We start from the raw sequence: 15971 nt of genomic DNA on the forward strand, positions 1-15971 counted from the left end.
GTGGTGTTGATGGAGAGTCCTTCACATGGTTTACTTTAACCTTACAAAATTACTTTTATACCTGCCCTCAGATTTGTGATGTATGTGTTGAAAAAGAAACTGTTTTCATGTTCTGTCTCTACATCCCTTACAGAAAAGAAGGCAAAGGGCTGTCCCTGGCCAGGGCACAAGCATTGCACAGGAGCTGCTTTACATCCCCTTTCCTATGTGATATGTCTGCAGGGGAAGGGTGGTGAGTGGACAATGATAAACAGAAGGAAACACATGTGCAGGGAGGATGGTGAGAAAGCAACACTGGGTGAAGGATGGGACAGAAATTTTATTTGAGAAAGTGGCTCCTGTGACCAAGGAGAGCGGGTCTTTGGCACGAAGGATCTAGGTAGGGGGATCTAAAATTCCTGTGAGGGGTGTGACAGCCCAAGGTGCTGGACTGTGCCTCAAGTTCTGCTGTTCTTTGCCTCTACCCCACTGATGGAGGCTTTGCTCTCTTGGACAGACACCCTGGAGCAGCAGCAGGGGCACGGTGAGCCCATACACAGCAGAAGGAGAAACAAGCCAATAATCTCAATTCCTCTCAGTTCCCCCAGCAAGCAGTTCAGATTCTCCTGATGCCTTAATTAAAAAACCAGCAGCTGGGATCACTGGCAGCTGGTGTCAGCCTCCAGAACCACCCCCCCGAGGAGGGCCATGGGGGTTTGTCCCCAGGCTATGACGTCCCCCCTCGGCCGCCCCGGTTTGCACAGCGCGAGCGCCCGAACGTCCGCAGGGCTGAGAACGTGGCTCCACAGGTTCACCTGAGCCAGCCACCCTGCAAAACCATTGGAGAACGTCCCAAGGAGAGTGTCTCTGTCTTTTCCAAGGACAAGCATCCCTCCAGCCTGGCTCACATACCCCTTCTGGATGCTCACTGCTTTGCCGGCCGCTCCGTTGAGCCACACGTTTGCCATTCCCGGCTGGGAGGCCCAGGCCAGGCAGTAGTGCAGCCAGTCCTGTGCCCTGTGGTGCAGGGGGAAGCTGATGGAATGGCCTCCTACCCACAGCCCCACCTCTGTGCCCACGGTCACCACCAGCTCGTTGTCCCTCTCCCGTGTGGAGTAGGACAGGATGGTCTGGCTCCCGGAGTGTTGAGATCTGGCCCAGAAACACAAGGTGAAGGCTTGGAGAGACATGTCACGCAGGGGATGGACATCCACAAAGCTCTCAATGTTTTCCACAGGGAAGTAGAAAGCTGGAAAAGTGCTGGGTTTAATACCTGAAAGAACCAAGAAGGCACCGGTTACGTTTCCTGCCGTGCCTGTAAATAAGCCCAAATCCTGAAGAATTGCACCCATAGTCTGAGCTGTCTTGAGCCACAGTTACTGGTGTGTGTTGTGCCAACAGGGAAGAGGCTTGAAACAATGAAAAATTGAGCTCCCTCACACAACTGTTTGGGAAAATTGCTTTTTTCCCCTCCTTCTTTCTCTTTTTCTCATACTGCATAAAATAGAGGTGACAATTATTTATCCTGGGGGAACTGTGAGCTTAAATGTTTCACTGCTTGTAAAAATGTGCTCACATGTTGCAGGAGAAAGCTGCAGTTGCTGTGGGAGTATCTACATTAGGGCTGGCCACAGCAATGCTTTAACTGAAGAATTTCCATCAGCAGGCCTAGACATGGGACAAAATTCTGCCTGCACGTGTCAGTACCAAACTTGTCAATGATTTAGGCCATCAAGGGCAGCAGGGCATGGGCTCTTCACCCTCCCAAGGTAAGCTGGACCCCACAGCTGTGTGTTTCTTACCTGCCTGGCTCCCTCCATTCAGCAGCTCTGTCTTCATGTCTTGGAGTTGCGTCTGGATTTGATCCAGTCTGAGGGTGAGTTCTTCAGGATGGCATTGTGCTAGAGCAATCAGGCAGGTGAATTTACAGAAGGCCAGGACATCTACACTACATCTTCTGCTAGATCTTCTACACTAGATCTTCTAGTTTGGTGAAAACCTTTGCTTTAAAACGCAGCATCTCTCCTCCGTGTGGTGCCCGGCCGCTCACACACCTCACCCACCCGGGCACAGACACACCCGAGCTGAGGACTCTCCTGGGGTGCCACGTAGCACCAGTTACCCTGGAGATGTGTGTGACAGTCAAAAAACTACCCCAAACTGTCCAAATACAGGCTGGCACACACCCTGCAGCCACCACTGCACCTTTAGAAGCAAAGTGTGTTGGCAGGGAAAGAGGAGACGTGTGGGGCATCACCCGCGCAGGGATGCTGCTGCTCCTGGGAGAGCTGATGATCTCCAGCACACCTAAACTCGCAGCTCAACACCTTCCACGCAGCTTTCTCGCCCCTCCCCAGGTAAGCCCAAGTCCTGCCTGCTGAGCCCTTACCTTGGGGGGGTCTGGCTCTGAAGGAGGACTCCACCACCCTGCCGTGGAGGGGCTGGGCATGGCGGTAGTCGTTGCGCAGGGTCCTGTTCTCCCAGTCCAGCAGGGTGTTCTCCAGGAGGCTGATCTGCCAGGAGTACAGGGCATCTTTAGAAGGGCAGTGGGAACAACTGTTGTGCCTAAAAAGCGCAGGGAAAACCCTGCAGCTCGGGATTAAACCCAACAGCTTGTTCCAGAGGCATCCTCAGGGGTCTCTCGCTGGGCGTTAGCAAGGGAAGGGAACAGAACACGAGGGCTCTTATCAGCTAATTCCTGATAAAGGTATTTTGCCTGAGGGAAGTTCTGAACACCTGATGGTAATGCATGCATGGAGATTTTGCTGCTGTGCTGTAGCTTTCTCACGAGTGCCTTCCAGCCTTCCCCCTGCCAGAAAGAGTATTTCTTTTCCAAAGGGAACACAGTGATCCTCCACTGCTGTAGTCCCAGTTTTATCTTGCTCTTCTCCTAGAAGGAAATGTTTCTGATGCTCCTTTATTAGCTTAAAAGTATTACTATCAATGTAAGTCTAGGCAGGGAAAAACCCTGAAATACTGTATAAAAATGTGCCAACTGTTCTGTAATTATTTTTATGTTATGAATGGCTCTTTTATGGTAGTTTTGGATTTTTTTGGGGGGAGTCTCTTACAGTAGTTTTTGCCTTGTTGATTCTGGCTGGTCTTTTCCTTTTTATAGTGCTTCAGGGTGAGCTTAACAGAGCAGAGAGCTTTGTTATCAGTCAGCAGACCTCGGGTAACCTGCTGCTCTACAGCACCTGACCCTTGCTGTGATGTGGCATCACAGTGTCATCACAGCCACCTGTAATTCCAGTTGCTTAGGAATCTATCCCTAAAGCTCCGTATGAGAGATGCCACGTTATCTCATCTGTCAGGCTGCTCCCAAAATCACTGGAGGGCAGAAAAGGAAAGGTGAAGCACGGAGGAAAGAGCAGCTGGTGACAGCTACCCCTTACCTGTGTGTGTGACAAGACAATTGGAGAGTGGAAGATGGTCCAGATCACACTCTCAGAGCAGGGTGGGGTTGTCAGGGAGCCCTGGTACCTGTAGAAGTGTGAGAGGTTTTCTGGCAGCATGGCTTGGACATCCAGAGAACTCAGCTTTGTGGATTGACCTCAAAAGGGAGCAGAGAGGCAACATCAGCAATTAATGGGGAGTGAGGAGAGAGGTGGAAGCTCTGTCAGAGCCGGGGTTGGCAAATCCCTGTGCCCAGAGCACTGGTTTATCAGGCCTTTGGCAGAATGGATGGAGATGGAGAGAAATGAGTGGCCCTTCCAGGGGGTCTGTGGGTTGTCATTTGGAGGTACCTGGGGGTGGGGGGCACCTGCACCCCAGTGCTCTGCCAGTACCTGTTGGTCCTCCCAGGAGGCAGAGAGTCTTAGTGGGTGTACAGACAGCGGGGAGCTGGTGTTTGGTGCTGCAGACCTACCAGGAGTCTATTTATTGCTGCCTTGAGCACCTTCCCCCCCACCCTGCTGCTGTTGGAGCCACGTGGGCAGGGATGGTGTGGAGCTGGGCAGGGCTGAGGATGCTCAGCAAAGCAGCAGGAAGAGGTCTGTCCCCAGACCCAGTACCTACATACAGGCTTTGGGAATATCGGGGTGGAGAAAGGCATTCCCAGGTCTTACCTGCAAACCTGATTCTTGCCAGTTTGGAGATGAATTCACTGTAGTAGGTGTTCTCAAAGTGCCCATCCTAAACACAGCACAGAAACCTTGATCAAAAGCTTTGTGACCTGCCTGTCCTTCTGCTCTGCTAATCAGCTGGGGGGACTAATTGATGAACTGGGGGATAAAGAGAACAGATGCTATCACAGATCTGATGGGCTGGACAATGACCAGGTGTGTACACAGAGATCTCAGGTAGAACAGGGAACTGTAAGGGTCCTTTTTCACCACTTTTAAATCCACACAAAGTCAAGTGTTCCCACTTGCAAAGCAGAGCAAGGCCTTGATGCACAGCAGCTGCCACACCTGATATTCCACCTGCACTGCTTATGGGGCAAACTTTCCCGGGGCTCCCAAAATGTATGGGCTGTAGTTGTGTGAACCCCAGAAATGGTCCCAGGAATAACAGTCCTGCTGCAGCACAGCTCCCTAAACTGGTGGCAGACACTATCTCTTAGGACAGAAGTACAAACCCAGCACAGGCTGCTTGTGTCTGGACTGAGATTTTAGCACAGGCGCTGATCCCTGGGCATTAAACCTACCTCGTAGAGGAAGGCCAGCACAGCCAGCCCGTTGGGTTTGTCCTTGGCTTCTTCAAAGCTTGAGTATTCAGCAGAGTTGTAATGGACAATGTGCAGCTGCCAGGAGAGAGACAAGGTCATTCAGCAACAAGTGCTGAGTGGCTTCCTGGGTGCTGCCCAGGGCAGACTGCAGGGAGAGCCACCCTCCCAATTCCTGCTGCTCGTGCCTCACAGCACGGCCAAGGAGACCTTTGGTTTAACAGGTTTGTGATGAATGTGGGGGAAAATCTCCATGTTAGAAGGACACCAGTGCTCTTGCAATGGCTTTTCTCACTGTGCCAGCACTGTCGGGCTCAGCCCTTGCACTGCACCAACCACCTGCACTCCTGGGAGCCCTGTCCTCCCCCATGGCCTCTGCATTGCTTCCTGCAGGCTCTGTGGGCTGCAGCTCCCAGTTTCCCAGCTGGCAGAGGTGCAGTCCCCCTCCCTGCAGCCCACCCTGCTCACGTACCTCCGCAAAGTACCTCAGCCCGTCTATGGTGTGCTCGGAGCCACTGGTCTCCAGGTCCAGGCCACCCCAGTGCAGGTGCATCTGCACAGCCGTGTAGAGGCCTGGGAGCCCTCTGGAGATGTTCATGGTGGGTGGCAAATCGATCTGAACTGAAAAAAAGAAACCCACCAGGATTGGAGGCAGCGCTGGGTGCAGCCAACCCGTCCCTGTGGATCCCCTCACGGTGCCTGCTGCTCCCTCTGGAATGAGCAGGAACATCCCGGGAACTGATCCCAGTGTGGAAGGGAAAACACTGAGCCTAAAGCTGGATGTGCTTAAAATCCTTCCTGACCTCAGGCTTGTGCCCCACGCAGCTCCCACCAGGGGCAGTAGCTGTGCCTGCAAACTCTTCCTCCATCTGAGCAGCTCCGGGTTTGTCATTAGGCACTAATTAAAGTGCTTTAGTGATCAGCTCTTGCACAGCACATCAGCTTCTTGCCGGGCTCTGCATAAATTTAACTACTTCCTTTCCCAGGAAGAAAAGGGGAATATAGAAATCAACAAAGTGATTGGCCTCATCTAACCTGTTGTCATAATTCCCAGTGTTCTGGATTCTGTATTTTCTAGGAACAGGCATACTGGGGGGAGCCCTGTATGTTTGAAAAGGCTGTTTGTTTCTTGAAGGATTTGTGGAGACAAATCTCTTTCCTTCTCCTTGCCAAGGAGTACTCACAAAGAAGCTAGGAACCATTTGTCTTCCTGCTAATTCACTGCCACAAATCATATCTCATGTTAATAAATATGCCAAATCTAGGAGTGAAAATGGACATTTGCCTCATCTAAATAAAAGCCCACAGTGTGTCATAAAAACTGGCAACTATCCTTGCAAAATGCAGCACACCATATTATTCAGTAGTCATAGTTTGGGTTTCTGAGAAGTTTCTTTTGTTTGTGAACTGTTTACAGATGGACAAGATGAAAACATGTGTCCTTGTAATATCCCAAAGGGTCTAGAGTGGGGGGGAAAAATCTACCTTTTTTCATAAGATCTCTGCTGCCTGCCTTCCATAATTGGGGTTATTTACCTCAAGTACCTCACTGGGGTTTCTACTTTCCAGAGCTGTGCTTGCCCTCACTACCTGCCAGACGACCAGTCCTCTTTAAAACAAAAAGAAAGGTCCAAATGCAAAAGGTTTCATTAACCCAAGGTTATCTGTGTGAGTGTGTCTGCACACAGAGTCTGCACTACTGCAAACAGGCTTTATCAGGTGGGATTTAGCCTGATAATAATAGAGCTACAGAGAAAATGTATCCGGTTTCTTAGGTGAGACATTAGGGTTTGGCTCCTGAGAGCCTGTAAGGAGAGTCCTGCTGATAAATCCATCTCTCAGATCTGCTGAGTGTTTTCCCTGAGGGATTCTGCTGCCCTGTCCCCTCTCACTGAAGCCAGTAGAAAATCCCAGCCTGACTCACAGGAGCTGTGAATGGGCCCAGCCGTTTGTCCCTGTGCTTTAGGAAACTGCCCTGCACCGGAAAATCATTGTTGGGAAGTTAACAAAAGAACAGGCAAACGCACACGTGCAGAGTCAGAAAAGCTAAACCTGCAAGAATTAATGTCTAGGCAGGCAGGGCAGCAGTGCTGACACGAGCTGAACGCCGAGTTTGTGTGGGGCCACAAACAGGAGGCACGATTGATTTTCAGACACACAATCCTCCTCTGAAGGCACTTTGTCTCTCATCACTTCATCTCCTCGCTCTCACACCATATTTCCCCTCTCCCTGTTACAGAGAGGAAGAAAGGACTGTTGTGCAGGATTAAAGAGCTCTGAGTTTTATGTTCCAAGCGCCTCCCCAGAACCACTCGTTCTCACCTCCCCACTGCAGCCATCAGAAAATCCTCTCATTGCTCATCTGTAGTCCAAAAGCATTATCCCAACAGTACCAGCTGATGAATTATTTAGGCAGTGAATTACAGATTGCAGCAGGAGAGTCTGGGATCTCCTAAATTACACGCCTCGCCCTGACACTGTGTGGCCAAAGGCCAGGGTTTAACCTGTGCTGTGCTTCATTTTCCCTTGCTGAGACCCAAGATACCCATCCTCTGGCTGGGAGGGAGGGATCCTCTGTGCTGTACTTTGTGTGACCTACATCTAAATGAACCTGAGATGCAAAGGTTTCCATTCCTGTCACTTCTTACTAACGCACAGGGCCAAAAGATGCATTTTTTAATGCAGAGAGGAGTCAGTATGCCCCAAATACCACACACTGCTGTAGTCCTCTTGTCTTGTAGCATGTTAAAAGAAAGGGTCAATCTAGAATGCTCTGGCTGCCTTTTATCCCCTTTTCAGGTCCAACAGAGAAAATATCTTGCAGAAACCTAACTGCCCTTTATTTGTCTGGTTTATATATGTATTTCTGGAGGGCTTTCCTGGGTGATTAGGGGGAAAACAGCAAAACTAGGGGAGGAGATGGCAAAGTAAGATGAGTTAAAAAAACCAAATAAAAATAGGGCACTGTCTGTGAACAGCATTTCCATCAGTTAAAATAAGAAGTGTTCCTCTGCACTGCCACGAGCCTGACACCCCCCCAGCCTTACCAGAGTGACCACTGACACCCCCCCAAACCTTACCAGAGTGACCATTGTTGGTCATCTTGAAATCCCCCTGCAAAGGCCCATCGTAACCGTTCAGCTCCAGCTCCAGCAGCAGGGGGTTGTACCTCACTTTTTTCCTCTGGATGTCAACTGGAGATTGGCTCTTGCCAGCACAGTCTGGAAAGTGCTTCCCCCAGTGCTCTTCATCCAGCTCTCCTTCTGCGAGGAGGGGAAGCAAGGCGAGGTTACAGGGGGGTGGTGAGGAGCTGTTAGTCGGGAGTGGGAGAACTCCCCTCATTTGCCAGCAGGAAATGTCGATCTAATTACTGTAACACCAGGAGCTGCAGCTGTAAAAGGTTGCTTTGCCTTCCCTGGAGCGAAAATACACATTATTCTGTCTGCAGGACAACTGTGCTGCAAAGCAAGAAACCTGCATTGCAGCAGCAGCTTAATGATGGCTGGAGACTGAGCCTCCACCAAAAGGGGAGCAGTGTTTGTATGGAAATGGGGATTTAAATGGGGCTCAACTGCCAAAGGTGTGGAATTCGGTTCTCAACCACTGTGAGTGAATAGGATCAGGGCAATGGGCAGGAAGACTCTACTTGGGATCAGGAACTGGCAGCAATTTGCTATTTTTAACTGGGGAAAGACCAATTGCAATATTGCAACTATTCAACGACGTCCTTTGTTTTAGCTTGATTACCAACCCACCGAAGATCATAAAAGGATTAACATTTACTTCAGTGAGCCCTGCAATCAACTCCCTGAAACAAATGCAATTGTGATAAAATTTCACAAAAAAATTTAAATGCCCAAATAAGGACTTCTTAGTGCTCTGTACTGCCTGGAACGTGACAATAAAATAAGAAGTAGGCAGTATTTAAAGCTTTTCCTTCCAGGATCATCCAAAGGGCAGCTTTTCTTCTAACACAAGTAAAGATATCCCCCATTGTTTGAACCTCGTTGTGCTGCCAACCCTGACAACGTGTCCTAACCACACAAAGGAGTAAAAAGGGGTGACATTGAAGAGAATCACTTTCAAGACACAGAGGCATCAATAAAGTGGAATAAATTAGTTGCTCTGTGTTCTTTCGCTGAGGGAGAGTCAAGCTGAGTGTTGCTTCTGCAGCACAAAAGGGAAGGGAGCGTCTTCAGCAGCAGAGACCCCAAACCAGCCTCGTTTTTCATTACCTTTGTAGGTCCAGTGCACCAGGTGGGAGCAGCTCAGGGGCAGCAGGAGCAGGTGGAAGAAGGCAGCTCGGAGCCACATGTCTCTGGCTGTACCTGCAGTGACACCCAAGGTGGGGAGAGCTTTAAAAACCCTCAGGAGGTGAAAATACCCATTTACTGCAGGTCTGGCCTCTCCAACACCCACCCTGCCCTTCCCCTCACCCAGCCAAAACAATAACAGCAAACAACTGTTTGAGATATTTGAGATATTTGAGATAATATATTTGGACAGTCAGCATTATTGACCCTCTTAACTAAGCTGTGCCTGCAAACGGGACAGGTTTCCCCCCCCATGGCCAACGCTGATCTGAGTCGCTGTCTGACCACTTTTCCTGTCCATTCATCCATGGGTTGAAAAGCTTCGTTGCAAGTATGGGTAAAACAGTGCTTTGTAAGCAAAAATACCCAGCACAGACCTCAAACACTGTCCTGAGACAGCCAACTGTTTCCTCCTCACACAGAGGCAGGAGGCATTTAAGGGAGCGTTCGCAATCTTATTAGAAATCAAAACCGTAGACACTTGGCCCCTGTGAAAATCAGACTTTTGAGGCCAGGTTTAAAAGCACTCCACACCCCCAAGCCTTTAGAATTCAACTCATTTTGCTTTCGACACCTTCCCTCCTCGCTGCAAATCTAGTTTTGACTGGGAGGGATTTGCAACCTTTGAAAAATTCAGAGCTCTCAAAAAAGAACCCAAACATTTAGACTGTTGAGAGATACAGGCGTGATAGGAGAGACTGAAACCCTGATGGCTTTCTCAAAATCATACAGGAATTCAAATAAAAACCAGCAGGTGACAGATGTCTAAATGCTCTCGTGGACTTCAGCAGCTGCTCTGTGCCTCTTCAGACATTTGATTTCCTTAAAAACTTGTCCCAAGCAAATACGGTCCAGTAAAAAAGTCACTTGGCAGAACTGGGCACAGCCCATGGATCCTCTGCCTGCCTTGTTGTATCCTGTTACCAAGCAAATGCCATTCCCTCCGAAAAACCTTCTCTTCCCTCCAGGAATGACACACCACCAACAGCCCTTCCTGCCCAACCCGCAAACCCACGGCTTTACAACAGAAGGGGAGCAGAAATCTCCTCCCCGGGGGATGGAATTTTCACCTGGCACTGAGAAGAGCTACAGCTTCCCCCAAAGACAGGCAGCAATATCAAACATCTGTCAGAAAAGCAAACTCAGGCCAGTGCCACCCTCAGCACTTCTGTTCACGACGTCCCTGCCACTTGCAATAAGATTTGCAATTATTTTCAGGAACGAGGCGGGGGATTTTCAGAAGTAAAGGCGATTTTCAGTCGGTCAGAGGCGGCAGCAGTGAGGTAACTCCGGGGCTGAGGGTCAGACTGAGCTGTACAGGGGGGATCCTGAGCTCAGAGGCAGCTGGGTGGCAGTTTGGGTGGCAGTTTGGGCAGGTAGGGCGCTGAGGTGCTGCAGGTGCTCAGCTTGCTGGTCGTTACACTTGCTAAGAGAGCTCAGACGTGGTGCCCGCCCCCAGCGTGGGGACAAGGCCTCTGAACTCATCCAAAAAGATGTGGTGACCCAAACAGAGCTCCTCCAAAAAAAACCCCCAAAAACATGCAAAAAACCCCATGTAACTGTCCAGGCTTGGGGCTGTAGGGAGTGCCCGAGCTTTCCAGTGGGTTTGTGAGAAATAAACATATGGTTTTATAGGAGTATTGTGAAGCTGTAAGATATCCAAGTCCCAGACTGGACTTGGGTGTCAGGGTCTTTTTTGGACGGATACGGGAAATATAAAAATTCCTAAAAATTAAAATCTTTCGGGGCCACGTGAGAATTTTGTGCACAGGGGTTTCTCTTCTCTCTTTGGGCTAAGAACAAAGGAATATCCATCATTTTTGACAGAGGATGCCCAGTGGCCAATTGGAAAGAATGGAAAGCCCTTTTTGAGAGAAAAGAAACCTTTCTAGGCAAAAATTAATATATTAAGCTTATCTGAAAAAAGCTGGGATTTTGTAAAACTATAAAATGCATGAAATTTAAACACAAGGGGTCTTTTCTCCCAAAAAACTCGGCGCGAGACCGGACCCAGCACGCTGAGTAAATTCTTTCTTTTTGTTTCACGAGTTTTTGCTGTCTTTCCAAATTCAAGGGAGGAATTTTTCTCACAGGCTGTAGCAGGGATGGCAGCAGCAGCTGATGTGACCAGGTGGACAACGTGCTCAGACTGGCAGAGGAGTTATAAGATGAAGCAGAAAGGGCTGAGAAGCATCAGAGAACCAGAGATGGAGGTTGAGTGGTGAGACCACCCTCTGGCCTCCCTAAGAGGGCATCCACAACTTCCCTGGGCAACCTGTGCCAGTGCCTCACCACCCTCCCAGGACCAGCCACCACAGACAATTAAAGATCAAGAGAATCCTCTATCCACCCCCCAACAAGGAGCAATTCAACAGTGAGAGCCACAGTGAGTTACAGATTGCACGGGAACTCAGATTTCCGGGATTAAGCTGAGCTGAAGGACAGAAGCAGGTTTTTAATTCATCTTTGTCAGCATTAAAAGGCCTTTCCTGGTCTGCTGGTTTGTGCAGTGCATGTTTAATCTTTGGGAACTGCTGTAATATTGAGTTGATTAACCAAATGTGGTTTTTTCCCGTTCTCCTCTGAAGAAATCATTTATTCTGACAGTTGCACTGAACTGTGTAAGGACTAAACTAAGCAAACATGCCCTGCAATGCACTTCTTAATCCTTGTGTATCCAGTTGGGTAAATAGGCTTTGAAATTAGCTGAGGGAGAAATTTTGGGGGTTTATACCTCTTTACACTTCAGGATTCCACACAGCAGCAGAGGAGGGTGCGAAGAAGAGTCAAGCACAGGAGGTCACCTCTGCACTGAAGCATCCCTCCTGTCACCTCCCTGTGTGCACCAGGAGAGTGAAAATGGATGGCACAGAGTGACAAGCTGTTTCCCTTGCCCGTGCTTTATTGATCAGCCAGCCCAGCCCGCACAAAGGATTTGGAATAAAGCCCATTCGGGAATGTACCGGTGCCAGGAAACTGGAGATGACAGGGAATTAATTTTTAATGGAGCTTTTGCAACATTCGTGACATTTCACTTGACATCAGCAGGAGCTCTGGGTGCTCAGCACATCCTAAAACCACATCTCTGTTAGCTTGAGTTAGCTTCCCCCAAATTAGTGCCTGCTTTGGAAGGCCAGGTTGGATGGGACCCTGAGAAACCTGGTCTAGGGGAAGGTGTCCCTGCCCACGGCAGGGGATTGGAATTGGATGATCTTTAGGTCCCTTCCAACCCAAACCATTCCATGATCCTATGAAGGCACAGCAACCTGGGGAGAGGATTTGCTAAGGGCACAAAGTATGAATTCGTTTTGGGGTTAGGACAGAGCAATGATTTTAATCAAGTTCTTCAAATGTATTTGGATATTCAGCTTCTAAGTACAAGCTGAATATTATGGAAGTCCTTCCCCTGTATAAAGTATTGCACACCCACTGCTTATTGGTTCTTGGAGCCTTCTTAGTGTGTGTGGAATTAAACCTGGCTGGGCTGAGGCTTGTCTTAGTTGGCTCTTTTGCTACCCCAAAATAATTGCTAGGGAGAAGTATGGACACAGTGCTCAGGAACTCCAGTTAGCACAGCAGGACTTGAGATAAACTGGTGGTTCACAGGTGAAGACTGTGGGTCTGACAGGATTTAGCCAGTGAGAAAATCTAAAGCTGTGTATCTCAGCCATGAATATTCCTGGCACTATTCCTTCCCAAGGGCAGGCTGCTTTCACACAGACTTCAGCCTCCCCCCTCCCGCCTCTACAGTAGGAAATAAGCCTTTTATCCCACATCAATGGCTTCCATGCACTTCACTTTTATCTCTACAGTTTTCCCTGACTCTTTGCCATCTTTTAAATCCTGCTTCTCCCGGGCTATTCTCCTCGCTGGCCTAAAGCTCGGCTCAAGTCTGACATCCTCAGTATTGGGAGACACATTAAAACCTTGACATGGCATTGAAGCAGCTGGCTCAAAACCTCAGTGCTCCTTTGACCCAGAATTTGAAAGGGTTAACTCCTCTCCCTCTGAATCAGCAGGAATTTCATCAGGAATTGCAGTAATAGCTGCATCACTCCCCAGTCCAGCAAACAGGGGCACAGGTTGTTTGATGTGAGATGGACAGATTGCCTTCAATCAGGCTATCTGGGTTTTCCTAAGTGAGTCTAAAGCCTCTTCAAACAGAGATCTGTCTGCTGAGGTCGTGCTGGATGAGTGAAAGTATCCAGAGCCTACACAAGTTTTATGAAAGACCAGAATCAGCCAGTGCAGGCAGGCCCAGACCCATGAGTAAAAGCTGGCAATAGCTGCACAGATTGAAACAGGGGATTCTTTTAAGCAGCAATTCCTGTCATGTTTTCACATCTTCCTTCCAAAACTCGCCCTCGTTTCTTTGAAATTTCGCACGTGGGTTTTTTCCCCCCTCTTTTTGCCCCCCTGGTTTTCAAGTACATACAGAGATCACAAGAGGTAGAAAAGTGCTGGAATTCATTTCTCCACATCACACAATCCCCTTAGACCTCCTTCATCCTATATAATATTTTGATGTGTTTGACTAAATTTAATCATAGAATCACAGAATGGTTGGGGTTGGAAGGGACCTTAAAGATCATCTAGTCCAACCCTCTGCCATGGGCAGGGACACCTTCTTACCTTCTACTGCTACAAATTCTGACACACTTACTGATTCTACTGAAGCTTTGTGGTAGAAATGGGCTTTGAGGCAGTCAGAGACAGACACCAGAGATTTACACCAGTGTTCCTAAAAGCAGGATTTGCCCATTTTGAAGCAGAGAGGTTCCCTCTGCGGATTCCATTTCACGGTCTAACAGATCTCAGCATTATCTACCTGCAGTTCACTGTCAACCTAAATCTTCTTTTGCTCAGTTTCAGCCAATTACTCTTAGTTGTAGCTATAACCCTTGGATTATCTTAAAATAGTTTTCCCTTTTTAATGTTCACATCACTTCTGGGGTGGTTATCACCTCACTGCTCCGTGGGCAGGAGCAGCTTTTCACTCACTGTTTCCCCAAGGTGGAGAAAAGGACAATGTGATGCCATAAAAAGCAGAGGACGTGGTCAAATAATCCCTCTTCGTTTTCATTTGCAGGAAATGTAATTACAGTTCTTGTAATGTCTCTGTAGGGCTGCTCTGTGGACTTTGCTGAAAGTGGCTTCACGTTCTGGATCTCTGGTTGAGACTTTGAAAAAAACCCAAAACCTGAAGGGAGGGTTGGGAAGGGGGAGGTCAAACTTCCCTCTGCATTTAGTGTGAGGAACACAGGAATGTGGCCTGAACGTGGGGATTGAAGGAGCGCTGTAGAGAGGGGGCCTTGAGGAAATTTTTCCATCATTCCAGGGCTCTGTGCTGTGCATTGGATGGTGGTGGGACAGAAAGGGAATAATTCAGTGAAAAAGCAGCTTGTCAGCCTGTGCAAATACCTGTTCACCTTCCATCTGCTATTAGTGTTTTATACATATCTGCACCTCCTCCCATAAAAACACTCATTTTGCTCCTGACCTCCCAGTGTAACAACAGGCACAGGAAGCACAGTTGCTGCTCAATCTCTCTGAAAACCAACATGAGCAGGGCACAAACAGAGGAGAAGACCCCCCAGCCCCTTGACAAACAGAGGCTGTGCACAGAACAAGGAAAGGCTCTGGAAGTTGCTGTTGCCCATTGCTGGGTAAGCACTTTTCCTTTCTGCTTTCAGCTGCATTGTGTGTTGAGCAGCTGTGACATCCAGTGGCCAAACACAATAAGGTTGGGCCTGGTACAGACCTCTTCATACATGGTAACAATAACAGAGCCCTGCCATGGCACTTTTCATCTTCAAAGAGCTGTATAAGCACGAATTCATTAACCCCTACGCGGCTCTGCGGGGCAGAGCAATGCAGTGATCCCAAAAGTGCACGTGAGAGGGGGATACCACTGCCCAGGCTCTCCAAAAGCACAGGAATCAGCTCTCTAGGGAGGTGGAGAGCCTGCTGTAGGAGCAGAGTGCAGGACCTTCACCCAGCAGTGCAAAGAGAAGCTGCTGAGAGAGAAGGGATCAGAAAGGTGCAGCTCCTTCAGCACCTGATGAGGAGAACACACCCGAGGGGAGGGTTGTGCTGGTTTTCCCAAGAGCAAGAAAATCCATGGTAAAGGAGTGGGGAAAGCCGGATGAGGGGACACAGGAGCAGGGCTGGTTTGGAAGAGATCCTTTGTTAAGAGGCTTGGCCTGAGGAAAAAGCTTCTGCAGAGATTTTCTGAACATGTCAGAGCACTTTGCTGATAGATGTGGAAGGTGGGGAAGGCAGCACTAACATGGATTTGGATTAAGAAATGTGACTGTAGGGAGATCCCAGCAGTTAACTGTGATTCCTTGTCGTGTCAGGTAAATTGGAAGATAGAGAAACCAAGAAAAAAAAATCATGGAAAAGAGGAGCTGGGTCTCACCCACGGAACAGGGCATCCCAGATTGGTGTTAGCAACATCTGTTCCACAGAGAAAGACAGAGATGGACCAAGGGATGGGTTTTCATGGCTCATGTTTAGGGAGGAGCAGTGGGTACAAAGCCTCTGACAGGTTTAATGGTAGCATTTGGTACATCTGCTGCATTTCAGACCTTGCTCAACCCTTTGCCTGTTTGAGGCATGTGCTGAGTGGATGGGCCAGGGTGTGTTTGATGAGCTGCTCACAGCCTGGGCAGTTTTCAGTGAGGGATAGAAGTGCAATCACTCCATATCCCAAAGTGTTTAAGCTCCAAGAAGACATGTAAAAGTTCTAGCCTGGGTGCAAGTTTGCCACCTTAAGCTTCCCTTCTAGCCCATGATGAGAAACAGCCTTTTTACAGCTGCTGTGTTTTACATGGGTGTCCTTGATGCCAACCCAGACGTGCCTGTTTCCTTTGGATTATAAAAGCAGACTTGAATGACTCAGAGATCCAAACTAGGGACAGATGCATCCAGTTTCAAAGATCAAGAAACCAGTCCTTGCTTTCCTCAGGGTTGTCAGTGCCCCAGCATTTGCTGGCTCAGCCCTGCAGTGT

At 48.8% G+C, this 15971-nt stretch overlaps 1 protein-coding gene and 1 long non-coding RNA gene across 2 annotated transcripts; one reads left to right on the forward strand and one right to left on the reverse strand.

Moving 5' to 3' along the window:
• Positions 1-299: 299 nt before the first annotated feature.
• CA6 (carbonic anhydrase 6) lies at positions 300-10932 on the reverse strand. The gene is made up of 10 exons (XM_027702860.1): positions 10029-10932; positions 8881-8973; positions 7726-7908; positions 5118-5266; positions 4628-4723; positions 4047-4113; positions 3375-3532; positions 2369-2492; positions 1782-1880; positions 300-1252 (listed from the first exon to the last, which is right to left on the reverse strand). The coding sequence occupies exons 2-10, from the start codon at positions 8957-8959 to the stop codon at positions 639-641; spliced, it is 1569 nt and encodes a 522-aa protein (XP_027558661.1). The 5' UTR covers positions 8960-8973; positions 10029-10932; the 3' UTR covers positions 300-638.
• LOC113977071 lies at positions 1876-5868 on the forward strand. Its single transcript, XR_003537257.1, has 2 exons — positions 1876-2336; positions 3098-5868. It is a non-coding gene; the product is annotated as an uncharacterized LOC113977071 (long non-coding RNA).
• Positions 10933-15971: the final 5039 nt, after the last annotated feature.

This window comes from Neopelma chrysocephalum, unplaced genomic scaffold (assembly GCF_003984885.1).
Source record: "Neopelma chrysocephalum unplaced genomic scaffold, ASM398488v2 Primary Assembly neopelma1_200, whole genome shotgun sequence".
In the NCBI taxonomy this organism is placed as follows: domain Eukaryota; kingdom Metazoa; phylum Chordata; class Aves; order Passeriformes; family Pipridae; genus Neopelma; species Neopelma chrysocephalum.

Bases quoted from the DNA above. Each gene is read 5' to 3' on its own strand.
- CA6 (XM_027702860.1), bottom strand. From the start codon at position 8,959: ATGTGGCTCCGAGCTGCCTTCTTCCACCTGCTCCTGCTGCCCCTGAGC. The intron at 3,533-4,046 runs GTAAGACCTGGG...CTCCCTTTTGAG, and splicing joins GGCAAGAATCAGGTTTGCAG to GTCAATCCACAAAGCTGAGT. The intron at 2,493-3,374 runs GTAAGGGGTAGC...TACTCCTGGCAG, and splicing joins TTGTCTTGTCACACACACAG to ATCAGCCTCCTGGAGAACAC.